The following is a 26,891-nucleotide window of genomic DNA, read 5'->3' on the forward strand; positions in this document are numbered from 1 at the left end:
CACCCTCTCCAGCATTAATTGCTTGTAGACTTTTGGATAGCAGCCATCCTGACTGGCGTGTAATGGTACCTCATTGAGGTTTTGATTTGCATTTCTCTGATAATGAGTGATGTTGAGCATCTTTTCATGTGTTTGTTAGCCATCTGTATGTCTTCTTTGGAGAAATGTGTGTTTAGTTCTTTGGCCCATATTTTGATTGGGTCATTTATTTTTCTGGTATTGAGCTGCAGGAGTTGCTTATATATTTTTGAGATTAATCCTTTGTCTGTTGCTTCGTTTGCTATGATTTTCTCCCATTCTGAGGGCTGTCTTTTCACCTTGCTTATGGTTTCCTTTGTTGTGCAAAAGCTTTTAAGTTTCATTAGGTCCCATTTGTTTATTTTTGCTTTTATTTCCAATATTCTGGGAGGTGGGTCATAGAGGATCCTGCTGTGATTTATGTCGGAGAGTGTTTTGCCTATGTTCTCCTCTAGGAGTTTTATAGTTTCTGATCTTACATTTAGATCTTTAATCCATTTTGAGTTTATTTTTGTGTATGGTGTTAGAAGGTGTTCTAGTTTCATTCTTTTACAAGTGGTTGACCAGTTTTCCCAGCACCACTTGTTAAAGAAGTTGCCTTTTATCCATTGTATATTCTTGCCTCCTTTGTCGAAGATAAGGTGTCCATAGGTATGTGGATTTATCTCTGGGCTTTCTATTCTGTTCCATTGATTTATATTTCTGTCTTTGTGCCAGTATCATACTGTCTTGATGACTGTGGCTTTGTAGTAGAGTCTGAAGTCAGGCAGGTTGATTCCTCCAGTTCCATTCTTCTTTCTCAAGATTACTTTGGCTATCCGAGGTTTTTTGTATTTCCATACAAATTGTGAAATTATTTGTTCTAGTTCTGTGAAAAATACCGTTGGTAGCTTGATAGGGATTGCGTTGAATCCATAGATTGCTTTGGGTAGTATAGCCATTTTCACAACATTGAGTCTTCCAATCCATGAATACGGTATATTTCTCCATCTTTTTGTGTCCTCTTTGATCTCTTTCATCAGTGTTTTATAGTTTTCTATATATAGGTCTTTTGTTTCTTTAGGTAGATATACTCCTAAGTATTTTATTCTTTTTGTTGCAATGGTGAATGATATTGTTTCCTTAATTTCTCTTTCTGGAAAACAGAAAGGGAGAAACAGAAAGAAAAATCTGTATTCTAAGAAAACTTTTTCTCTTAACAGAGAAGACCAAATTCCAGTCTGGTACCAGCTTACTGTTAATAATAAAATTTGTTTATTTGGTTAACCTTAGAAAAATCTTTTCCATAAATCTTGAAGTAGCAGTATTCTTGCAAAGACATCAGAGTGAAACTACAGAAAACATGTTTAAAATCTGATTAAATTGCCATTGACAAAGAAACCTGGTCATTGCTGTGACATGTAACACTTTAACATGGTAGGTAATAGAATTATAACTGACATTTTACCAGGACATATCAGATTTTCATGTATTTCACATAATGTTTAGGATAACTACAGTAGAAGCATCAACTATACAATATAACCTGAGAAGATTCATCATTCCTCCAACAGTACTTCCCATATAATTTAACATGTCAAATGAACCCAAGTAATTTAATATCTCTTTTTGGAACATCTCAGGGGCCCTCTGAAGCATCCCAAAATTAGCTAAAAGTCAAATCATTTGGGAAGTTTTGTCAATAAATATCAAAAGGGTTTATAACAGTCAGATAGGATCATTTTGGTCACTGTGAAACAATAGTTATTCACTTAGCCAAAGTAGCAAAAAGGATTTCAAAGGAACAGATAGAACAGATCAATTAAGAGGTAAAGAAACTTAAATCTTATTATTAGAAGCAGTTCAACATCTGAAGAAAGTATGTCCTCTTAACAGAGAGAAAGGCCAAATTTAAGTTTTTGCACCAGCATTTAACTTCATTTAAAAGCAAATTTACTTAAATTTATTTTAAACTTAGTCCTAACCATGCACAAAACTTTTCTCAGGGCCCACTTTCCACAGAACTTCTTATCACTTTCTGTACCCATTACTTTGTTCTTGCATCCTGAAACAACCACCTGTAAGTCAGACTTACTTCCTTTTCCCTTCATAAAATGCAATTTCATTCCTCATACCTTCTTTATTAAAAACATACATCCTACTTTTCTTAAGCAACCAAGAACTGACCTTTATATTAGCATTCTGTAGATTGGTGAGCATAAATATCAGTGATAATTTCTAAAAAACCTTTGCTTTCTTATAGAAAACATCTCAGAGTAGCACCAAACATGTTTATGAATAGTCCCAAATCTCTTTAGTTTCTCTGTAAAAGGAAGTTAGTGTTCAGTAATGAATATTTCACAATCTTATTTTATTTGGAAATGATCTAGGTATTCAATAAACTTCTGTCACTTAGTTTAGCACAACTGTAGAAATTCAGGTTACCAAAATCTGGAGAGACTATTTTATTTTATTTTATTTTATTTTTTTTTTGGAGAGACTATTTTAGACATACATTTCTAAAGTATATTTATTCCTAATGGAGTTTATCTAAAAGCTCATATCATTTGCATATTATTTTTTAGAAGTTTCTTCACTCAAGATACTTTCCTTATTGACAAACTTGTGACAGATATAAAATACAACAGTATTTAACTTATGTTAAACCTAAGCACAATGAAAATATTATACTTAATGTTAATGACTTGACATGTCTATATTAGATTAGCAAACAAACATTAATACTAGATACTTAATATTGAATATTTCCCATTTCACGTGAACCTCAGATTCATTCAGTTAAGTTTCTCTTGTATTTAGAATTGTTTGATTTGTAAGCAATTACTTTTCTTTAGGCCAATTAAATTAGAGCTCATTTACATCTTAACTTCAGTATTATCGAAAAATAAAGATACACACTGAGAAATACATAAATCCAGAGGGACAGATAGAGACCTCATAGTTTTCTAGTTAAGATTTAAAATGTCTCTTTGATGCTTTTTTTTCTTGGCTTGAAGTTCTAATTTGACCAAGGCTTAGGTCTCAGGCAAAGTAGACTGTGTATCAAGGACATGGCAAAGGTTAAAATCAAGCTTTTCCCTAGGCAGGCCTTTTTAACAAGCTAGTTGTTTTCAATTGCATATGCAAAAAGAACTGTTTTTGCAAGTTTCCAAGAAAAAAATTTCATTTTAACCAGTTTTCTCCAGAGTCTAAACAATATATGGCCATCCTGTGTCAAAAAATCATCTTTCCTTTCTGTAGTGATAGTTTTATAGCTAAAATATAGACCAAATAGTGCTCAAATTGACTCTCATGTCACGGACAGATCAGCTGATAAAATTCTTGGATTGCCTGTCTGGGAGAAGTGGGGTCTTGTTTGATCAGAAGAATCTGAAGGAGTAAGGGAATTTGCAAGGGTAGGAAAGGAAGCTTGGTCCCTCCACACCCTGAGAGACAGGAGTAGTTAGAAGGGGATTCTCTAGAATGTTCAGGAGAGTTTTTGATCCCTCAGGCTTTTGAATATAGGAGAAAGATCTGGACCAAAGGGAACCTCAGAATCCTTTCCTAGTCTCCAATAATAGATATCAAATGTGGATAGGAAAGGTTGAGTAGGGGTCGTCTAGGAAATCTGATGGAGAAGGGGGCAGAGGGGAATGGGATAGGAAAGCAACAGAAAGACACATGCAGCGTAAGCCCCTGAAATCCAGATTCTGACTAAGGGCCATGAGGGACTGAACGTAAGGAAAGTCTGAGTCCTTTCCCTGATTTTGGCAAAAGAGATCAAGTTGAAGGATCATGCTACAATCTAGTGTGCCATTCAGAGAACATTTTTTTTTTGGTCCCCCCAGTTTGTATTGGGTCCAGGCCTTTTGCTGGGTCAAATTTTTCCAGTTCCAGAGAATGTAGCCAAGGGGTGAGTGAGACAGAGGCTCCCAGGATGTACCCGAACCCACTGTTAGCCTACATGCCATAGAATGGGTGTAGTGAGGGTCACCAGCTGACAGAAAGGTGTCCCTTTTGTTCCAGTGATCTCTCCGTGTGACTGATGGCACAAAATGACTGACCGTCCCAACAGGTGCATCTGACAGTGAGAGGTAACCCCTGAGAACTGTTCAGCTAAGGTACCATGTGACCTGGGCAGAGAAAGATTCTCGGGAGTGACCGGGAATTTGGCATTCACCATTTGGCATTTCCCTGAAATGTGGAGTGGCTTAGAGGCAACACCTAGGCTCCTGTAAATCAATCCGGACTAAAAAGGAAAGAAGTGAAAGTGACAGGGAAGATAGGCTGAGGAATCCACCTTACGATCCTGTTGGGGAGGCGGTGGCCAGGGGGCAATGGGCTCTGTTTTGATTCAACCACTATGTGCCTGACATGAAGCATGGAAGTTGTCTTGCTAGGGGGTGGATGCCCTTGTGGTGTGATTCATTCCATGGCTCCCTTATCCTCACACGGGTGTCTTCATGTGACAGGCTCCATAGTGGCTTTTAAGTGCCTGGCCTATGCCCACACAATATTGGTTGGCCTAATCCTCAGAAAGGAGTCAAAAAGGAGAGACCTTCACCCATCTGGGTGGCAGCTACTGGGATGCCATGAGCAGTGGGGCCTTTGGAATACACCAGTGGGTAATCCTGGCCAGACGACCTCAGTTGCCTCCACAGCCACTTGGCCCTGTTTGCAGAGATCCCTATGAGAAATGAGAGGCCAGGAGGTGGGGGAAGAGACCCCAAGTCCCCACACAGGCAAAAATGTCGTGGTCTGTGCACAGGTTGGAAAAGAATTTCCAGACACGAGTAAGAATGAGAGGAGAATAAAAGTAGAGTGGGAGAGGCCATTAGAACAGTGGGCTGGCTCAAGGGAGAGCCGAACACTTTTGCAGGCTTGTAGCCAATTTTTATAGCCTCAAGACAGAAAACTCCTACTGGAATGGTGGCATTAGGTGATTGGTTAGGATGCTATAGAGTGGGTATTTTACAGAAATGGGGTCAGGGTGCTGGCTGGTTTAGATACAGAGGCTCATGGCAACAGTGGCTGTGGGGCTTCATCAGTTGCAGAAATTTCTATCCTGTGACCTTGGTACAGGGCTCCATACCTATGACCTCAGTTTAGGGCTCCACAGTAAGCATTCAAGAGTGTTGGCTGCTGTTTTTACCAGGTATAGATAAGCAAAAAGACTATTACAATTCAGAGTGAAAATGTGATAGAAGAGTATTGTGATGGTAGAGGAGTAGATGAGGTTCTGTAGAAACTGAACCTGGGAAAATCAGTTCCATTTGTGGTGAGACCTTGGTGTTAAATTGCTCTGCAGGGTGCTAGGAGCCTTCCAGACAGAAGGGAAAGTGCATGTAAAGGCAAATAGATGAGGAAACAATGGAAATAGTGACAGACTTTATTTTCTTGGGCTCCAGAATCACTGCAAATGGTGACTGCAGCCATGAAATTAAAAGACACTTGCTCCTTGGAAGAAAAGCTATGACCAACATAGACAGCATATTAAAAAGCAGATACATTTTTTTTTCTGACAAAGGTCCACCTAGTCAAAGCTATGGTTTCTCCAGTAGTCATGTATGGATGTGAGAGGATGGACTATAAAGAAGGCTGAGCACTGAAAAATTAATGCTTTTGAACTGTTGTGTTGGAGAAGACTCTTGAGAGTCCCTTGCACTGCAAAGAGATCCAACCAGTCCATCCTAAAGGAAATCAGTCCTGAATATTCATTGGAAGGACAGATGCTGAAGCTGAAGCTCCAATAGTTTGACCACCTGATGTGAAGAACTGACTCATTGGAAAAGACCGTGATGCTGGGAAAGTTTGAAGGCAGGAGGAGAAGGGGATGACAGAGGATGAGATGGTTGGATGGCATCACCGACTCAATGGACATGACTTTGAGCAAGCTCTGGGAGATGGTGAAGGACAGGGAAACCTGTTGGGTTGCAGTCCCTGGGGTCGCAAAGAGTCGGACACAACTGAGCAACTGATCAACAACAAGAACAACAACGTTATGCAGCTTTTAAGTGGCAGGACCAGGATATGAACTAGTACAGTGACCACTGAGCCCACACTTTTACCATTAAGATGAGAATGGCATGCCAAAGGCAGAATTAGATCCCGGAAGATGGGATATAAACATCATTGTCAAATTATGCAAAGGGATCAACTTGGTTGAGATCAGAAAAGGACAATGGATTTGCCAATTCAGAAGCTATTACTTAAGAAATATGTATCATACCAGTGGCATGTTGGGAGTGGAAACTAAATTGTTGTGGATTAATGTATTAATTGAATTAAACTCTATCTAGTGACGCTCTTACTCTAGCTAACTACTCTAGTTCCTCCAGTCATCTTAAGTTACTCCAACATTCTTTGCCTTTTCCATCTTAGGAACCTTTGGCTAGGCTAGTCCCTTCTAAGATGTTGGTTCTCTTAACTGTTTCAGTGATTGGCACCGGTTCGTTCAGATCTTGGCTTTATTGTAAACTCCTCTGATACATTTTCCTTAGTAGTTTATAAAAAATAAATTTTATTTCTTTATTGTTGTTTTCAGTCATTAAGTCATGTTTGATTCTTTGCGGCCCCATGAACTGCAGCACACCAGGCTTCCCTGTGCTTTACTGTCTCCTGAGTTTGCTCAAACTCATGTCTGTTGAGTCTATGATGCCATCCAATTATCTTATCCTTGTTGTTCCCTTCTCCTCTTGCCCTCAGTCTTTCCCAGCATCAGGGTCTTTTTCAGTGAGTTGGATCTTCTCTTCAGGTGGCCATAAATAGTATTTGCTTCCTCTGAGGCATATGTCACAATTTGGAATTATGCATTGACTTATCAGTTTATTGTTACTCTCCCCAACTGGTTATGACTCCATGAAGGTAGGATTTGTTCTTCAAGTTTCTACCCCTAGTGTAGTGCCTTGAACACAGTAGTTGCCAAATAAATATTGTTGCTTGTATCAGTGAAGGAACATTTCCTATTTATATAGATAATACTGAACTGCTTTGTTTTCTTGAGAATAATCAACCTCTGAGAGATGGATAGGGAGGAAAGCAAAGTCAACACAGCTTAAAAAAAAACTTTAGAGCCACCATTTCTTGAAAGTGTCATATGTTCAGTAAGCATGCATTTTTTTCACATTACAAATAACATATTAGGAATATAGGTGCCTGCCTTTATGGTTCTTTGGATGTTGCTAAGGTGTTTTCATTGGTTAGAATCCCAATTTTATTTTCCTTATTGACTCAAGAGGGCTTAAACTAAAATTGAGCAAGAAGGGAGAGTTCTTGATAAAACTGTAAGGGAAAAATGAAAACAACAGTTCTTGTCTTCAAGAAGTATAGAGTCAAATGAAAAAGGCTATCAAGTAATCAATGGCCTATATTATACAGCACAGTAAAAGAGATTGTAAAGGTAAAAGAGGATGAGACGGTTGGATGGCATCACAGACTCGATGGACATGAGTCTGAGCAAGCTCTGGAAGTTGGTGATGATCAGGGAGGCCTGGTGTGCTACAGTCCATGGGGTCACAGAGTGTTGGACATGACCGAGAGACTGAACTGAACTGAACTGGAAGGAGGTTGTAATAGGGATAAAGGAATCAAAACAACTGTTGAATATAAATGGAGAAGACAACTAGAGCTATCTGCCAATAGAGGTAGTTTATCCTGAGTGTCTAAAGAGCGGGTAGTAATTTTGTTGGAGAAATTTCTTCCTTCGTAGGAAGACTGGAAATGGCCTCTCAGTTCCTCCCAGTTTTAAGATTCTGTGAGATTAAGCTAGGGGAGAAAAACATGCTTGATCTTGAAAGATTGAGAACTTAGGTGAAAAGATGGGGAAAGGACTCAGCCCTCCTTTTTTCCTCTTGAGATGTATGTGTAGTGTAGATATAATAGACAGACATAGGGACATTATTTTTTTTGTTTATAAACATTTCTAGTAACAATAATGAAGCTTCTTTGTAAAAAGGCTCAGAAATACTAAAACAATGCTTTTCTTGAAAGATTTTTTAAGTTTATCAAAGAAAGGTTTGATTATATCAAAAAATCTGAAAGGAAGTCTACTGCAATGGCATTAAGGCATAGTAAGCTATAGTTGACCTTTGACATTTACAAGGTTGTCACTATAGCATGTAATTTCCTTCATTTCCATGTGTAACAATAGTATAATTTTCCTCTATTTTTATGTATTAAATGAGAACCATGAATCCAGTTGAGATGTAAGTGTTTGGCAGGGCTTACTAGCTCTGAGAACCTCTTAACATATCAGTTCAAAAACACAATTTGAGCTTTTGGTTCAGCAAAATGGCAAGTCACTATAAGAAAGGGTGCTTTTGAATAGTTCAGTTAGTGTTAAATCCTTAAGTGCTCTTTTCCTTATTCTTTGCCTGACAGTCTTTTTTATTCATCTTTTATATTTTAATATAAATGTCATGTTGCTTAGAAGAGGTCTCAGAACAATAAAATAAAATAGACATTTCTTATTTTTATCCTGCTGCACCTTGAACACATTTGCATGTTAAGTCTTTGTTTTGATATATTCTAAGAAAATCATTTAAATATGGAAATATTAAGAAAAATCATTATGCTTTGTAATATGCCTCTAGTTATACAGTTAGATCTAACTATATAATACCACAATCTGAAATAATTTTACATATATATTTATTTTTTTACAGATATGTTTTCTGAAATTCTGAATCATGAGTCTAGCACTTAATGATCTGCTTATTTGCTGCCGTCAACTAGAACTTGATAGAGCTACAGAGCGAAAGGTAATAAGTTACTTACATTTAATCTTTCCTTGAAACAAATGTGTGATTGGTTACTCATTATTTTGTTCTTTTTCATTTTCAGAGAGAGATTGAGAAATTTAGGCGCCTGATTCAGGATCCTGAAACTGTTCGACATTTAGATCAGCATTCAGATTCCAAACAAGGGAAATATTTGAATTGGGATGCTGTTTTTAGGTATTCGATTCTAATTCTTTTTTCTGTCTTTATTTTTCTCTTTCATTTTTATTTCTGTTGTGATATTTTTATGTGTATATAGGTCAGCTTATCTTTGCTCCCTGTATATCATTGTGCCTTGCATAGGAAATTGATGCTCAGTATTTATCTGAAACATAATTTTTAAAGGACGTTCATATAAAATAGTTAAGATTTTTGAATTATATGTTCAATAAAATATCTTTGACATATCTCACTCAATATGACAGAGAATTTCTTTCATATTACTTCATTCATAAGACTTTATTTCAAATTAGAGAGTAAAATTAAGTTATATTAAGTGCTTTATAACTTTGGCATCTTTAAATATTGCTCTAAGTAACTGCCATATATAAATATAATAAAAAATAAAAAGGAATTTTAGAAAAATTCCATATGAATGCAGGTAACAAACACAAAACTCATGCTTTGGAAAGATACAATTCATTACTTGACTGGAGTGGCAAACAGAATTGATGCTTTTATATAAAAGGTATAATTTTCAATTATGAAATCCATTCATAATTAGAAATAGGTGGTAAGACTTAGGAAAGATAAAGTATTTTAAAGTAACGTAGAATACTGATAAACTTGAAAGAACATTTTCAGTCTAGGGAAATAGGAGTGTATATCCATTCTTGAGTGTTTAGAATAGATAATCTATTTTATTTTTTAGGTCTTATTTGGCACTAGACAGACCATTGTCCTCAATGGCCTTCATTGTGGATAACATGAAAAATACATACTTCTTTTCCTGTGGTTCCTTACTTTATTTCAGATACCACAAATAATTTTTGTTGTTTTAGTCACTTATTCCTGTCTCTTTTGTGACCCCATGGACTCTAGCCCACCAGGCTCCTCTGTCCATGGGATTTCCCAGGCAGGAATACTGGAGTGGGTTGCCATTTCCTCTCCAGGGGATCTTCTTGACCCAGGTTTTGAATCCACATCTCCTGCATTGGCAGGCAGATTCTTTTCCACTGAGTCCCCAGAAAAGCCTAACAAATATAACAAATATAGTTATTATCTAAAGATGAATATTTTGCATAAGATGATCATGTAGGCCATCTGAGTACCTAACACTCCTGGCTAATCATGAATATCTTATAGGCAGACTTCATTTAAATTAAGGCTAGGAACCTTACCAACTCTTTAGGAAGGAGGTTCCTATTTTGCTGAAAGTTTTACTTTTGTCTTAGGTTCAAAGGATTTGTTAACAAAAGAAGTCACTTGTTACAAATAAATAAGTTCAACTTTTAATAGATGATTATTTAACTTAATTTTAGTTCAATTCAGTCACTCAGTTGTGTCCGACTCTTTACAACCCCATGAACCGCAGCACACCAGGCCCCTCTGTCCATCACCAACTCCCAGAGTTTACCCAAACTCATGTCCATTGAGTCTGTGATGCCATCTAATCATCTCATCCTCTATCGTCCCCTTCTCCTCCTGCCTTCCATCTTTCCCAGTATCAGAGTCTTTTCAAATGAGTCAGCTCTTCGCATGAGGTGGCCAAAGTATTGGAGTTTCAGCTTCAACATCAGACCTTCCAGTGAACACCCAGGACTGATCTTTAAGATGGACTGGTTGGATCTCCTTGCAGTTATTAAAAGAACAGAAATAGAAATAATAGAGAAGAGTAACAGCACATACATCACCAAATTGGGCCAACCAACATTCAGACTTAAACAGTGCTGGGAAGTCCCTTGTTAATAGCAATCTGGAGTCCCAATTGGGAAAAGGTCCTGGGCTGTACGTCCACCCCATGGGTGAGACTTCAAATTGCTAGTTTAGGGGCTCCTGCTTATAATCCCAGGCCATAAGCTGATATCATCTTCAGTTTGCATGCGCAAATGAAACCCTGATTTAATTTTTACAATGGGTTTCACCTTGTGAGTCATAAAACTTTGTAGACCCTGGGGGACTGGCCAGGTCCTCAGGGGCATAAGAGATTCCAAGACCCACTCCTTTCTTATCTAAAGTGCCCCCTGGCTTGTTGTAATTGCAGGCAGGTATGAAACCGAGGCAGTGTCCAGGCAGATCAGAAGCAGGTGAAAGGCCTATTCTGTTGCTGCTGAAGCTTGGACAAGACTTCCTCCATTTTAATTTCCTTAATAGTAGGTTATGTAATACACACACACACACACACACGTCATGTACTAAATAGCAGAAAGAGGTGAGAAAGAATTGAGAGCCCTTAATTGTTTTGCAAGCTTTTAATGATAAATGAGAAAGCAAGCAGGAAAGCAGTAGAAAATCATGGAAGTTAACAGATTAAGAACTTTGTAGACCAGATTTTAAATTGGTGTTGAGGGCTTGGCCTTGGAAATGTAATTGTTTTGGTTAGTGTACATTGTTTGAAGAAGTGTGGTTTAAAAGTGCTCTTTATGATGGCATGAAGAACATTTTGAAACTATTAAAATAATGTTAGTATTTAACAAGTTTCTGGAATTCCATTTCATGTTTTTGAAGGTTTTTACAGAAATATATTCAGAAAGAAACAGAATGTCTGAGAACAGCAAGACAAAATGTATCAGCCTCAACACAAGCCACCAGGCAGAAAAAGATGCAAGAAATCAGTAGCTTGGTCAAATTCTTCATCAAATGTGCAAATAAAAGTAAGTGCTGTTACTTGGCTTAATGGGTTATTGTTTCATGAGTTTGGTCTGAATAGGGTGAGATAAAAGTTGAGTACTAACTCTGATTTCTAGTACATATAATGATTTTTATTATTATAGCTTCAAATATTTGGAGGAATTTATACAAGCATAGTGAAAAAGTGAATTTGAAAGTCACTCAGTCATGTCTGACTCTTTGCAGTCCCATGGACTATACAATATTCTGCAGGCCAGAATACTAGAGTAGATAGCCTTTTCCTTCTCCAGGATATCTTCCCAACCCAGGGATTGAACCCAGGACTCCCTCATTGCAGGTGGATTCTTTACCAGCTGAGCCACAAGGGAAGCCTGTTATACAAGCATAGAATGATAGGATCTCAGGGTTGAAAGAATTAAAAAATATCATTTCTGGAGAAGGAAATGGCAACCCACTCCAGTATTCTTGCTTGGGAAGTCCCATGGACAGAAGAGCCTGGCCGTCTACAGTCCATGACTGAGCGACTAATTAACAATTTTTTTTTTTTACTCCAAAAGATAATGTCATGGTTTTCAAAGGTGCTTTTGTAGCTTGAGGGATGGTTTGATCAGCCTTTTAAATCTGAACACTTAACTCACCTCTCAGCTCCTCTTGGATCCCCATCCTTTCGTCACATGCAGGTGTCTAGGCTGCTGGCGGCCACTGGGTCTGAAATGCGATCTCCATTGCCTCCACTTCCGCTGGCAGACAGAATTACATCCTCCTTTTTCTCTGTATCAGCTGCAGTTTAGAAAGAAATGAGTTTCCAGAGGCTACTGTAACAGGACCTCAGTTATGGACTTGGCGTGGCAGGAATCTACTTGTTATAGCTTGGGAAAAAAAAAATTATTTCATCTACCCATTTTTCCTGAATCCCCTCTATATATCCCTGGCACTTAGATGGTCTCAATGATTAAACATACCTTTTGAGACTTTCTTTTCTATCTTAGAGGAGTTCTCATAGGGAAAACCTGTCTGTTTGTTACTGCTTCTATTTTCTGAGATAATACAAAAAATACTAATCTTTTTAATATGACGTCCTTTGAGATATTTGAAGTTAGACATGATATTTTCTGAGTCCTCTTCTATAAGCTAAACAGACCTGCTTCCTTTAGCTCATATGGCCTACTTTTGTATCACTTTTCTAAATCTTCAGTTTAACTCTCTCTCTTAAAACGTGTGGGACTCAGTGTTATAGGCGTATTCTGATTGGTATGGAGTGGAACAGGGCTTGGATATCTTCTATTCTATACTTTAACAAATTCATTCTAAGATCAATTAGCTTTTTTGGCAGTCAGAACCCATACTCAACCAGCCCCGTGCTTATTATAAATAAAAAAAAAAAAAGACAAGTTCTTTTTTGCTCCTGATGAGCCGCATGGCTCTTATTTTATCCTTACACGGTTAATGTTTTGAAAAGCTGATATTTTTGAACCAGAATACAGAAATTGCTTTCTGTAAGGAAATGGTTGTCATACAATGCTAAAAAGCTAGAAGCAGAAATATTTGTTTAGGAACTTGGACTCAAACTGTTTACTCTTCACAAATAAGAAATTGACTTTGTGATGCCAAGTTTAGTTTAAGAATCAGAAAAGCCGATTATGGGTAAACATTATTAAGTAGAAGGTTATAGAATTGTTAGTAAATGATACTTCAGAATGGTAGGATGAAAGTTGAGTCTAAAGACAATGGCTTTAGCAAAAATTTAGTTTTCTATGTCCTCTGAGATGCCATTTCATGTGGATAGCTCCAAGTCCTGAGAAGAGACTGCAGCGCAGACAAAAGAAAACCACACTGAAATGTTTTTGAACCTGCTTTTTCTCTGTATCTATTAAACTTTGTATTCTTGGCTACTACTGCTGGGCTCTTAATAGATCTTAATCTGGTCTTACAGAGTTTATGATTGAATGAAAGATACTTGTAGCTCATTCATAGCCCATCAGAAAAGTATGCAGCTTAGAATTTTGCTTTAAAGTGAAAAAAACCCTTCTATTGCAAAATTAACAATGGGGATCACATTTTAAAGTGTATTTTTTTTTAATTGCTTCTCGGCCTTTTGGCTAAGATGAAGTGTAAAGTGTATTTTTATTTAAGGCTTTTTTTTCTTTCGAGTTTTTGTTAAACTCAGAACAAGACCAGGCTGCTACTATCATGTTATCTCACTTCTTAAATTTTTTTTTCAAATGGTTTGAGGGTTGATGGGAATTTAACACGTGTCTAAATTTTGCCAGACTTGCTTAACATCTAAGATTTGATGAAAGAAACAGAGATGAGAAAAAAAGAGGTAGCTGGAAAGGAACCAGTAAGCAAATATTGTTCAACTATGACAGAAGTTATAGTTAAGAAAATGTTACAAAGACTATAAGAGAGAAATGCACAGGGTGTTACAGCAGAGGATATTATGATTGTGCATTTCATCATTAGCCAGATTTCTAAAATTATAATACAAGTCATTAGTAAAAATAATATTTTAGCCAAAAGGCCAAGGAGCAATGATTTTTTTAGTTGTACCAGTGTATTTTTATTTACCATACTTATATACTGAATACAACTAGTCTTATCATAAAAAAACCCTAAACTAGTATATATTCAGATGTACATAATGACTTGTTCATAGCTTACAACAAAAAATATATATGCAATTTTAAGGTTGTTAATAGTGAAATATGAAAAATTTCAGCTGTGACACCAGCATGATTTACTGTAACAAAAATAACTAAGTAATTTTTAAATGTATTTTGTTACCTTTAAGAATATATCCATTATATATATATGTATATTATATAAAATGTATATATGTGTATATATATACAAAACTTTCAGGACCTCTAATAAATAAAACTAAAAATTATAGCCTTATATATTTGTATGCAATAAATGCTATTATAAGACTTTAAAGTAATTTTGCTTTTCAAAGTAAATAGTAGTCTCCTTAATGTCTTATTCTAATAAATTCAGATTTTTATTAAAAACACCAAGAAACTTTGAATCATTTTAGGTCTAATGTCAGAAATTGTGAATTATTAAGGATAGAGTGAATGATTGTTTTTGTTATATAATCCTACAGATTTGGCAGACTAGCAGATTGGTAAAGGGACCAGATAGAAATGTTTTTGAATTTTGCAGGCTATGTCGTCTCTGTCTCAACTGCTCAACTTTGCCGTTTTAGCATGAAAGTAGCCATAAACAATATGTAAGTTAATAGATACGTCTGTGGTCTGATAAAACTTTGTTTTAAAAAACAGATGGTTGGCTGAATTTTGCCCCAAGGGCCATAATTTTCTAATCACTCTTTTATGAGAAGGAGGTTCGTACAATTGCTGTTCCAAGCGTCCTTAACATATTTTTCTTGAGGTTTATGTTTCTACTTGTTTATTTTTAAATAGGAGCACCTAGGCTGAAATGTCAGGAACTGTTGAATTATATCATGGATACAGTGAAAGATTCATCCCATGGTGCTATTTATGGATCTGATTGTAGCAATATATTGCTGAAGGACATTCTTTCGGTGAGGAAATACTGGTGTGAAATATCTCAGCAACAGTGGCTTGGTATGTTTTAAAGTTTGTTGTTTGTGACTGTTTTCCTTGTGAAATGAAATTTCACCAAAAGAACATTGAGAGACTATATATATCTCCCAAATGACCTCACAGTTTAACAGTACCTTGGTAAAATTAAATGGTTATAGATTTTAACAGTTTTTATATATTATGTACTTCCTAAATTGTTGTCACTAATAATGTATTTGGTGCCTGCTATCAGAACTTAAATTGCAGAATTGAAAGATGCCATACCTTTCCTCAAAGACTTGGCAGTCCAATGACAGAAAAAAACAAAGTAAACCAAAAGTTAGAAGGAAGTGAGTTCACAGATCAGTGACACCTAAACTCAACAATGATTAGAATAGAAAGAAGAAAACCAAGAGAGAGAGGCGTCATAAAAGGGAAAGCAAGAGAGTTTCACGTTGGAAGAGGTGTGGCATTTCAAGTGTTGTAGAGGTAGTAAGACACAGAAGTATCAATTGGATTAGGCAGTTAGCAGGTCACTGGTAAGGTGCTGTGCGGTGTTTAGTCACTCAGTTGTGTCTGACTGTTTGCAATCGCATGGACTGTAGCCCACCAGGCTCCTCTGTCCATTGGGATTCTTCAGACAAGAATACTGGAGTGGGTTTCCATGCCCTCCTTCAGGGGATCTTCCCAACTGAGGGATTGAACCCAGGTCTCCTGCATTGCAGGTGGATTCTTGACCGAAAAATACTATGATAGAATATATAGGACTCAGTGACTTAGAAGGTAAGTAGAGTGGGATGGATGCCAGTGAGGTATTGTTGACAGTTTCTAGGTGAGAAGTACTATGTGACCACAAAGGAAATTTGGTCAGAGACTGAAATATTTGAGTTTATTGATTTCAGAGGTAGAGTATTTCTGGCTCTGGGTGGGCTAAGTGGGTGGAAATGGTATTTGGCTTTAACGAGGTGACTTTTAAGCCAGGTGTCAAAGTCTTCTAATATAGTTGCCTCTGAAAATTTAGAAACTCAGTGTTTTTCATTGAGAAGTATTCAAGATAAGTTGTGATAACTTAATAGACATTTATCTGTATTTTTTTTTTACTGTCAATTTATCATTTCAAAATAAGATGTTTATGGACTGTAAAACCATGACCTAATCAGTGCCCTGCACTGTATTCTACTGTTCCTACATGAATAAATGTCTTCTCAGCTATTGCTTAATTTCTTATATATCTGGGGCCTTTGCTGTTTTTCTGAACACAAAGGAAGTTGTGTCTCAAACAGGGCCTCAGAAAGCCTAGTAGCAGCCTTTGGAGAATAGGCCAGTGATGTCTAGGATACTTCAACACATCTGTCACCAAAATAGTTCAGCCTAAATATTTAGGATATTTGGACATTTTAGATTATTACTTGTAATGATGAGTCTCTGAAAAATAGGCAATAATTCCTCTAGTCTCTATATAATGATTCCATCATCTGGCACGTTCTCTGAAATTCTCTATATTTTTAAGGAAACTACTTCCACTTGTAATAATCAGTCATTTTGATTGATTATTTTGAATTTTTCTAGTTAGTTACCTTCTCTGAAATTTACTTCTCTAATGAAACTCTGCTCAAGAGGTGTTTACATTCAAAATATATTTGGTAGAGGTGGCTATTGAAGCCATTGTTATGGATGAAATTGTCTAGGTAGAGAGTTTAATATGAGATGAGAAGATGGTCTAAGACTAAACCAACATTTCTATATATATTTTGGAATCAGCATGTTAATTTCTACAAAAAGTCCTGCTGCTGCTGCCAAGTTGCTTCAGTCGTGTCCGACTCTGTGATCCCATAGACGGCAGCCCACCAGGCTCCCCCCGTCCCTGGGATTCTCCAGGCAAGAATACTGGAGTGGGTTGCCATTTCCTTCTCCAGTGCATGAAAGGGAAAAGTGAAAGTGAAGTCGCTCAGTTGTGTCCAACCCGTAGTGACCCCATGGACTGCAGCCTACCAGGCTCCTCCGTCCATGGGATTTTCCAGGCAAGAGTACTGGAGTGGGTTGCCATTGCCTTCTCCACAAAAAGTCCTGCAGGAGTTTTATTTGGATTGTTTTGACCCTGTTGAACAATTTAGGAGAGCTAGACATCTTAACAACATAGACTCTTCCAGTCCATGAGCATGATATATCTCTCCATTTATTTAGGTTGTTTTTGATTTGTCAGCATTTGCAGAATTTGTATAGTTTTGTTAGATTTATACTGCTGTAGTTGGTAAATTTTACTGTCTTTTAAAAACATTTTCTTTTCCATATTGTTCATAAATACCATACCGATCTGGAACCTTGCTAAAATCACTCACTTATTAGGTCTAACACCTCTTTTGTTTTACTTTTTTTTTCTTTCTTTTTTTGTTCTTTTGTTTTACTGAGCCATGTGGCCTGATTTGTTTTTTCGCCTTATATTGGCTAGGACCTCAGTATAAGTATTTTTTAATGATAAGATATGCATAACATAAAATTTACTGTTTTAACCATTTTTATGTATACAATTCAGTGGTATTAAGGATATTCATTGTTGTGCAACCGTCACCACTCATTTCTAGAACTTTTTTCTTCTTCCTAAACTGAAAGTGTATCCACTAAATAAGAACCTGCCCTACTTCCTCCTCCAGTTCTTGGCAACTATTCTACTTTCTGTCTCTGTGAATTTGACTACTCTCGATCCTATAAATGAAATTCTACAATAGTTGTCCTTTTCTGAATGACTTATTTCACTTAGCATAATGTCCACATGTTGTAGCATTCATCAGAGTTTTCTTCCTTTTAAAGTCTTAGTGATATTCCATCGTTTATGTATACTACATTTTCTTTACCCATTCATCTGTCATTGGACACTTGGGTTGTTAGTATGTTAGGCTACTGTGAATAATGCTGTTATAAACATGGGTATACAAATAGCTCTTTGTGTCCTTGCTTTCAATTCTTTTGGGTATATATTCAGAAGTGAAATTGCTGCATCATGTGGTGATTCTATGTTTAATTTTTTAACTACTCACCATACTGTTTCCCACAAGGGCTACACCATTTTATATATTCAGAGCAATGGACAGGTGTTTCAGTTTCTCCACACCCTCACCAGCTCTTCATTTTCTTTCTTTTTTTGATAATAGCCATCCTAATGTAAGGTAAATATATGGGAAGTGGTATCTCATTGTAATTTTGGTTTATCTTTCTTTAATGACTAGTGATGTCGAACTTTTCATATGCTTATTTGGCTATTTGTATATCATCTCTAGACAAAAGTCTATTCAAATATTTTGGCCAGTTTTTATAAGGTTGGTTGTTGTTGGATTGTAGGAGTTCTTTATATACTTTGAATATCAATCCCTAATCAGATACATAGTTTGGAAATATTTTCTCCCATTCTGTTGCAGGAAGGGGGACCTGAAAGGCCTGAAAGTGGGCTCTTGTCTTAACACTTGGAAATGAATTGTTGAAGGAGACACATGTGCTGAAAAAGCAAGATATTTTATTGGGAAGAGGCGCTCAGGCAGAGAGCAGTAGGGTTAGGGAACCCAGGAGAACTGCTCTGCCATGTGGCTTGCAGTCTCGGAGTTTATGGTGATGGGGTTAGTTTCCAGGTTGTCTTTGGTGGGTCATTCTGATTCAGGGTCCTTCCTGGTGGCACAAGCATTGCTCATCCAAGATGGATGTCAGCGAGAAGGATTCTGGGAGGTGGTTAGACACATGGTGTCACCTTTTGACCTTTCCCGAACTCTTCCAGTTCAGTTCAGTTCAGTCGCTCAGTCATGTCCAACTCTTTGCGACCCCGTGGACTGCAGCACACCAGGCTTCCCTGTCCATCACCAACTCCTGGAGCTTGCTCAAAAACTCATGTCCATCGAGTTGGTGATGCCATCCAACCATCTTGTCCTCTGTCGTCCCCTTCTCCAATGGACTCTTCCAGTTGTTGGTGGCTTAATAGCTCTGTGTTCCTTACCAGGACCTCCTTCATAAAACAACTCATGCAAATGGTTACTGTGGTGTCTGGCCAGGGTGGGTGGTTTCAGTCAGTGTGCTTCCCGCAATAATTCCTTGTTGTTGTTTAGTTGCTAAGTCACATCTGACTCTTTGCAACCCCACAGACTGCAGAACACCAGGCTTCTCTGGCCTTCACTCCTGGAGTGAAGTTTGTTCAAACTCATGTCCGTTGAGTCAGTGATGCCATCTAACCAGCTCATCCTCTGTCGTCCCCTTCTCCTCCCGCCTTCAGTCTTTCCCAACATCAGGGTCTTTTCCGATGAGTCAGTTCTTCACATCAGGTGGACAGACTATTGGAGCTTCAGCTTCAGCATCAGTCTTTTCAGTGAATATTCAGGGTTGATTTCCTTTAGGATTGGCTGGCTTGATCTTCTTGCTGAAGAAGGAATGCTCAAGAGGCTTCTCCATCACCATGATTCGAAAGCATTAATTTTTCGGCACTCAGCCTTCTTTATGGTCCACCTCTCACATCTGTACGTGACCACTGGAAAAATCATACCTTAGACTATACAGACTTTTGTGGATTGCCTTTAATTCTGATGATAGTGTCCTTTGATGCACGAAAGGTTTTGATTTGATGAATACAGTTTATCTACTTTTTCTTTCGTTGCCTGTGCTTTGGGGGTCTTTTCCAAGAACTCGTTGCCAAATGCAATGTCATGAAACTTTCCCCCTCTATTTTCTTCTAAGAGTTTAAATAGTTTCTCCTCCAATATGATTTTGATTAGGAGTGGTGAGAACAGACATCCTTTCTTGTCCTTTTCCTGGTTTTAGGTGGAACAATTCAGTGTTTGCTCATTAGCATGTTAGCTGTTGATACAGGCTGAGGACATTTCCTTCTATTCTGGTTGCTCATTTTTATCATGAGTGGTTATTGAATTAGGTTACATTTTTTCCTGCATATATTGAGATAATTATAGAGCTTTTTGTCTTAGTTTATTGATAATGGTGAGTTATGTTAATTAGTTTTTCATAGGTTGACTCAACCTTGTGTTCCTGCTATATACCCTACTAGGCATGATGTATTATCTATTTTATATATTATTGGGTTGAATTTGGAGGTCGTGGTTGTTGTAAGGTTTTTAACTATGAACTCGGTTTCTTTAATAGATGCAAGATTTAGATTATGCAATATAGATGCAATATATTTAGGTTAAATATTTCAGTGATATTTGATTATTTGTTTCTTTAAGAATTTGTTCATTTCGTGTAAGTTGTTGAAAGTATGAGTGTAAAGTTCTTAAATATTGTCTTATCATCCTTTTAATATGCTTAGGCTCTGTTGTGATATTGCCTCTTTCACTACAGATTCTGATCTTACCATTTTTAGTTCCTTCTGTTTGTTTTGGGTTTCATTTCTTCTCTAGTTTCTTAAACTTAGATCATTAATTTGAGAGCTTCTTTCCCAGTACATGCATTTAATATAATAAATTTTTCTCTAAACACTACTTTAGTCACATCTCACAAATGTTGACAATTTTGAGAGAGCAATTTATAGCATTAAATGCCTACATTAGAAAAGAAGAAATGATATCAGGTATGTGTGTATATATATATATACACACCTTGAATTCCAAGTATATTGGAATCAATATATACCTTAGATTCCATCTCAAGAACTAGAAAAAGAAAAATCCAAAGATTTCAAGCAGAATAACAGAAATCAATGAATACAGAAAACAATAAAGAAAAATTACAGAAACAAAAAGCTGATTCTTGGACTTCCCTGGTGGCTCAGTGGTAGAGAATCAACCTGCCAATGCAGGAGACATGGGTTCAATCCCTGAGCTGGGAGTATCCCACATGCCACAGAACAGCTAAGAGCATGCACCACAGTTGTTGAGCCTGTGCTCTAGAGCCCGGGAGCTGCAACTCCTGAAAACCACACACCCTAGAGCCCGTGCTTTGCAACGAGAGAAGCTACTTCAGTGGGAAGCCCGCTCACTGGAACTAGAGAGTCTCCCCTGCTCGCATCAGTGAAGATGCAGCACAGCCAAAAATAAATTAAAAAAAAAAAATAAAGATATTCTGGCTACTCATCAGCTACTCTACTCATTCTGGCTACTCTGGATACCCATCATTGCTGTGAGAAATTGTCCTTTTTCTCTGATTAGGAATCTCATGTCTTCTGTCAGTATCCATATAACTGGTATTCTATTTTTTTTTTTTTTTTTTTTACATTTATCTGACTGCACCAGGTCTTAATCGTGGTACATGGGATCTTCTGTCTTCTTTGCGGCATGTAGGATCTTTTAGTTGTGGCATGTGGGATCTTTTTAGCTGGAGCATGTAATATCTTTTTAGTTGTAGCATGCCAGCTCCTAGTTGCAGCATATGGGATCTAGTCCCCTGACCAGGGATTGAACCTGGGCCCCCTGCATTTGGAGTGTGGAGTCTTGGCCACTGGATCACTGGGGAAGTCCCCTGGTATTTTAATTTGTTAGATTGAAAATAGCGTAAAGTGTCAGTCCTTTCACACTTCCTGACACACTTTACACACATTATTAGGCAACTAGCATAGAACAGTATAAAACTGTGGAGAACACACTGTCTCAAATGCTTTGTTGGGCCTAGCCAAAGAAATTTAGGAATAGAGAATTAAGTCTGAGGTCTGGCTCTTAAACTGGTGTTCACATACTTTGCTGCCTATAGTTGTTCCTGTCTTTTTTTTTTTTTTTAATGATTTTTATTTATTTATTTATTTTTGGTTGTGCTGGGTCCTTGTCGCTGGGGGACTTTTCACTAGTTGTGGTGAGCAGGGGCTACGTTTTAGTTGCGGTGCCTGGGCTTCTCTTTGTGGTGGCTTCTCTTGCTGCAGAGGACAGGTTCTAGGGCATGTGGGCCTCAGCAGTTGTGGCACATAGGCTTAGCTGCTCTGCAGCACGTGGGATCTTCCTGGTCCAGGGATCAAACCTGTGTCTCCTGCACTGGCAGGCAGAGTCTTTACCACTGATCCACCAAGGAAGCCCTGTTCCTGTATTGGAGAGAGTTTAATTTATCAAGTTAAATACTGTTGGGATTCTTTAACTGTGTTAAATATAAATTAGTATAATTTTTAATGTTTTGTTTATGGGATTACCAAAATTTGAACTGTGGCATTTAATTAAGTTAAATGTTTTGATAGTTTTCTTTTTAAAAACATAACTAATACTTTTTCTTTTTTTTTTTTTAAGAATTGTTCTCTGTGTATTGCAGTCTATATCTTAAACCTTCACAAGACATTAATAGAGTTTTGGTGGCAAGAATAATTCAAGTTGTGACCAAAGGATGCTGTTCGCAGACCGATGGATTACATCCCAAATTTTTGGATTTTTTTTCTAAGGCTATTCAGCAGGCACGGTAATCTAATCTATTTTTGTTTTGTATTGGAAATCCATCTGATCCTTTTACAAGACTGTGTTTTATATTCAGTAACTACAATTTTTTACCAATCATAAGGAAGTGTTGGATCTGTTATAGTAGAACTAGTGGATTCCCTAAGAAAGTGTTAGGTCCAGTACTTCCTGAATATTCAATATGCAGAACATGAAGTAATGTTCTTGAGTGGGGAGATGTCTTGCTTTTTTAATAACAGAGAAAGCTTTATGGCCTCTAAGTATTTTTATTTTCCCCATTTTTGAAGATAGGTATAATGCGCTAAGAATAAAATGAAATGGGGCTGTGTTTTGGAAATATCAATATCTTACTATCTGGCATTACCCAATTTATAATGTGAACTATTTTGTAAGTGGTAGGTATTATGAATTAGTTTATTTTTAGACAGTGTTTTAGCAGCAGGGAGAAAGAACAGATCTCTTAGTGCCAATTAAGAACTGTTTTTTGCTGTTGCTATGCAATGCTGCTATGATTTTTTTTTTTTTCTGAACAAGTCTGAAAGTAAGGTTATTATTTGGATATCAAATTTTTTCTTTCAGTGTGCAACTTCATAACTGTCTTCAGTTTGTGCATTTCCCCTGTTGTATTAAGTCTTTTTATTTTATGTTACAGACAAGAAAAGAGCCCTGCAGGTCTAAATCATATCTTAGCAGCATTTATTATCTTCCTCAAGACTTTGTCTGTTAACTTTCGAATTCGAGTGTGTGAATTAGGAGATGAAATTCTTCCTACCTTACTTTATATTTGGACTCAACAGAGACTTAATAATTCCTTAAAAGAAGTAATTATTGAATTATTTCAGCTACAAATTTATATTCATCATCCAAAGGGAGCCAAAACTCAAGATAAAGGTATAAAGAAAGTTTTTGCTATTTTGAATTTGTTTCTTCATTGATACACAAAGGGTTAAGTATAAAATCTGTATAATCAGGAGGTTATGACCTTCCTCTGGATTGTTATGCATGGTAATAGAATTAGTCATGAGGATATTTTTCACTTTCTTAAAAAAAAAATGGAAACTATGGTAACAAATCTTATGCATTGCCATTTGTTTAGTACAGTTCTGCATTTTATGAGGAGTACAAACAAAGATGAGACACTGTTTCCTCTATGAGCTGATTATGTAGTAATAATTAGGTGCTAAGAGGTGTGACACAGAGAAGGCAAGATCTTGTTTATCTACATATGTATTGCTTTTATTAGAAAAATAAAATAGATAAATATGGACTGAACCAGCTAGATGTCAGTTCCCAATGAAGATAAATACATATTGCCTCAAACCTCATAGTTATTCCAGGTTTCTGTTTGCTAGGGAAACTGAAAATAAATGACTTATCCTCCCTTCATTCCTTTAGGTTAATCTATCATCAAGAGAGTATTGCTTGGATGGTGTAGTTCCATTCAGTAGACAAGAATTTTAGTGGGTATAACCGGAATTGAATGAGTTCACTCATGCTTAGGCTATGTTTTGACTCTGGCTTGTACTAGCTTTTAAGCCAATTCATCATGGTTAGTGTAATGACCTTGAAAGTGAAAGTGAAGTCGCTCAGTCGTGTCCGACTCTTTGCCATCCCATGGACTGTAGCCTACCAGGTTCCACAGCCCATGGGATTTTCCAGGCAAGAGTACCGGAGTGGGTTGCTATTTCCTTCTCCAGGAGATCTTCCCGACCCAGGGATTGAACCCAGGTCTCCCGCATTTTAGGCAGCCGCTTTACCATCTGAGCCACCAGGGTAATGACCTTACTTTATCACAATCAGCTGTGTGTGTTTTGTGGTTCTTCTAGTATACATAGTTAGATGTATTTATAGCCCATGAAATGACTATAGGTCAAAGAATAGTGACTTTTCTCAGTTTTTCATCTTTCATATAGCTCTCACCAGAAGGAAAATTAGGCTTATTAGGGCATGGTGTGATATGTTTAGGGTTTTAGTTAAATGCATGTTTAGGATGAATTGAAACTTGGCAGATGATAAGGCTATCAGAAATGCTCATACAGTTTTAGGCTACATTGATAGATTGTATTAAGTTCTTAAATAGCTTAAATTAAATTCATTAGTAGAATTTAAATAGGTTCTTTGTTTGTGGAAGGTAATTGCCCCACTCTTTGTTCCTCATACTTGTTAGATCAGAATTGTGAGTATTCTGGTACGCTCATGAGATTTTATAGAATAAGCATTTTTAAGAGACATAAGTTGACTGGAGTGTGTCTAGGGAAAGAGGAGAGATGACGATGAGGTGTCTGGATAACATGTTATTTGTACACTTGTTGAAGAAATTGGTAATGTTTTTCTGTTAAACAAAGGCATGCAGAGAAGTTGGTTCTTATATAAGAGAGGGGATTATTAATTGTATTTTTTAAATTCTTCCATATTCTTATCAAACTTTCACCAATTAAATCAAAATCTCAATCAAACTTTCTTTTATTTCTTCTCTCCCCAAAGCATATACAGTTAACTGAGTGTGAGGTGGACATCATTAGGACGTAGAACTTGTCAAGGATATAGTCAGAGGAGCCATTAGTAGTAAATAGTCTGCACCAGATGTCTTCTAATGTTTCTACCTTAACAGCTGAATGGTTTTGTGGGAGTTGGCAGTATAAATGGATTGTATATATAGATTATATTTTAATTTAATTATTTTTAACATTACAGGTGCTTACGAATCAAGAAAGTGGAGAAGTATTTTATACAACCTGTATGATTTGCTAGTTAATGAAATAAATCATATAGGAAGCAGAGGGAAATATACTTCAGGATCTCGTAATATTGCTGTTAAGGACAACTTGATTGAATTGATGGCAGATATTTGTCACCAGGTATAGTAGATCTTGTCACATTTTGAAATTTCCTATTCATTTTCCTTTTATTAGGCCTGTAAAAAGCCTATAAAATTACTCTGTACATGTTGATTCCTTTCGAAACACCATAAATATTTAGAATTGCCCTTTTAACTTACAAGATAACTATCTTGCAAATACAAACTTAGTAAAAACTGATGATGAACTTTTCCATTCTTAAAAAAGTTATGTACAGGAAATAAGGTTATCCTAACCCTATGTGTTTCTTTTTTTTCCCTACTGATTTAAAAATCACATGGCATAAAATTCATTATTTTAAACAGTATATATAATTCAGTGTTTTTTAACATTTTCACTGTGTTGTGCAACCATCACCACTAATTCCAGACCTTTCCATCACTGCCAAAATAAACTTTGTACCTATTAGCAGTCAGTTTCAGTTCCCTGCTTCTTCCAGTTCCTAGCAGCCAGCCACTAATCTACTTTCTGCCTCTGTCAATTTGCCTGTTTTGGTCATTTCGTATAAATGGAATCATATAATGTGCAGTCTTTTGTGTCTGGCTTCTTTCACTAAGAATAATGTATTCAAGGTTCTTCCATGTTGTACCATGAATCAGTATTTCATTATCGCTGAATAATATTCAGTTGCAAGGATATATTACATTTTATTTACCAGCTCATCAGGTGATGGCTTAGTGTTTTTTTCCTCTATAGAAGAAATTTAAAAATTTCTTTTATTTTCAATACAGTTTTTAAAGGTTATATTCCATTTACTGTTACTTCACAATATTATCTGTATTTCCTGTATTATACGATATGTCCTTACAATAAACTCCCACTCGGTAGCTTGTACACCCTTCCCTGGTGGCTCAGATGGTAAAGAATCCTCCCGCAATGCAGGAAACGTGGGTTCAGTCCCTGAGTTGGGAAGATCCCCTGGAGAACGGAATGGCTACCTACTCCAATATTCTTGCCTGGAGAATTCCATGGGCAGAGGAGCCTGGCGGGCTACAGTCCATGAGGTTACAAAGAGTTGGACACAACTGAGCAACTAAGACACCCTACTCGTAACCACTAGTTTGTTTTCTGTATCTGTGCATCTGCAACTTTTTTGTTATATTCATTAGTTTGTTGTGTTTTTAGATTCCACATGTACTTGATATCATACAATATTTGTCTTTCTCTGACTTATTTCATTTAAATGCCTTCCAAGTCTATCTGTGTTGCTGCAAATGGCAGACCTTTCTTTTTTATGACTGAGAAGTATTCTTTTGTGTGTGTGGGTGTGTATCCATTCATTTCTTGATGGATACTGAGGTTGCTTGCATATCTTGGCAGTTGTAAGTAATGCTGCTATAAACATTGGTTGCATATATCTTTTCAAATTGGTACTTTTGTTTTTTATAGCTGTATACCCAGGAGAATTTTACTGGGTTGTAGGGTAATTCTGATTTCAGTGTTTTGAGTAACCATCAAACTGTTTTCCACATCAGCTGCCCCAATTTACATCCCACCAACAGTGTATAAGGGGCCCCTTTTCCCCATGTCCTTGCCAACATTTGTTATTTGTGTTCTTTTTGATGA

At 36.9% G+C, this 26,891-nt stretch overlaps 1 protein-coding gene across 3 annotated transcripts in view; it reads left to right on the forward strand.

Moving 5' to 3' along the window:
• The window catches only part of ATM (ATM serine/threonine kinase), a 143,409-nt gene that overhangs the window by 3,517 nt on the left and 113,001 nt on the right, over positions 1-26,891 (forward strand). For all 3 annotated transcript variants that reach the window (XM_043898403.1, XM_043898411.1, XM_043898421.1), the window contains 7 exons: positions 8,661-8,756; positions 8,839-8,951; positions 11,442-11,587; positions 14,990-15,154; positions 22,306-22,471; positions 23,120-23,358; positions 25,162-25,325. In XM_043898403.1, the coding sequence (XP_043754338.1) occupies positions 8,685-8,756; positions 8,839-8,951; positions 11,442-11,587; positions 14,990-15,154; positions 22,306-22,471; positions 23,120-23,358; positions 25,162-25,325 (1,065 nt within the window). In that variant the 5' untranslated portion in view covers positions 8,661-8,684. The remainder of the gene's footprint in view (positions 1-8,660; positions 8,757-8,838; positions 8,952-11,441; positions 11,588-14,989; positions 15,155-22,305; positions 22,472-23,119; positions 23,359-25,161; positions 25,326-26,891) is intronic.

This window comes from Cervus elaphus, chromosome 1 (assembly GCF_910594005.1).
Source record: "Cervus elaphus chromosome 1, mCerEla1.1, whole genome shotgun sequence".
In the NCBI taxonomy this organism is placed as follows: Eukaryota; Metazoa; Chordata; class Mammalia; order Artiodactyla; family Cervidae; genus Cervus; species Cervus elaphus.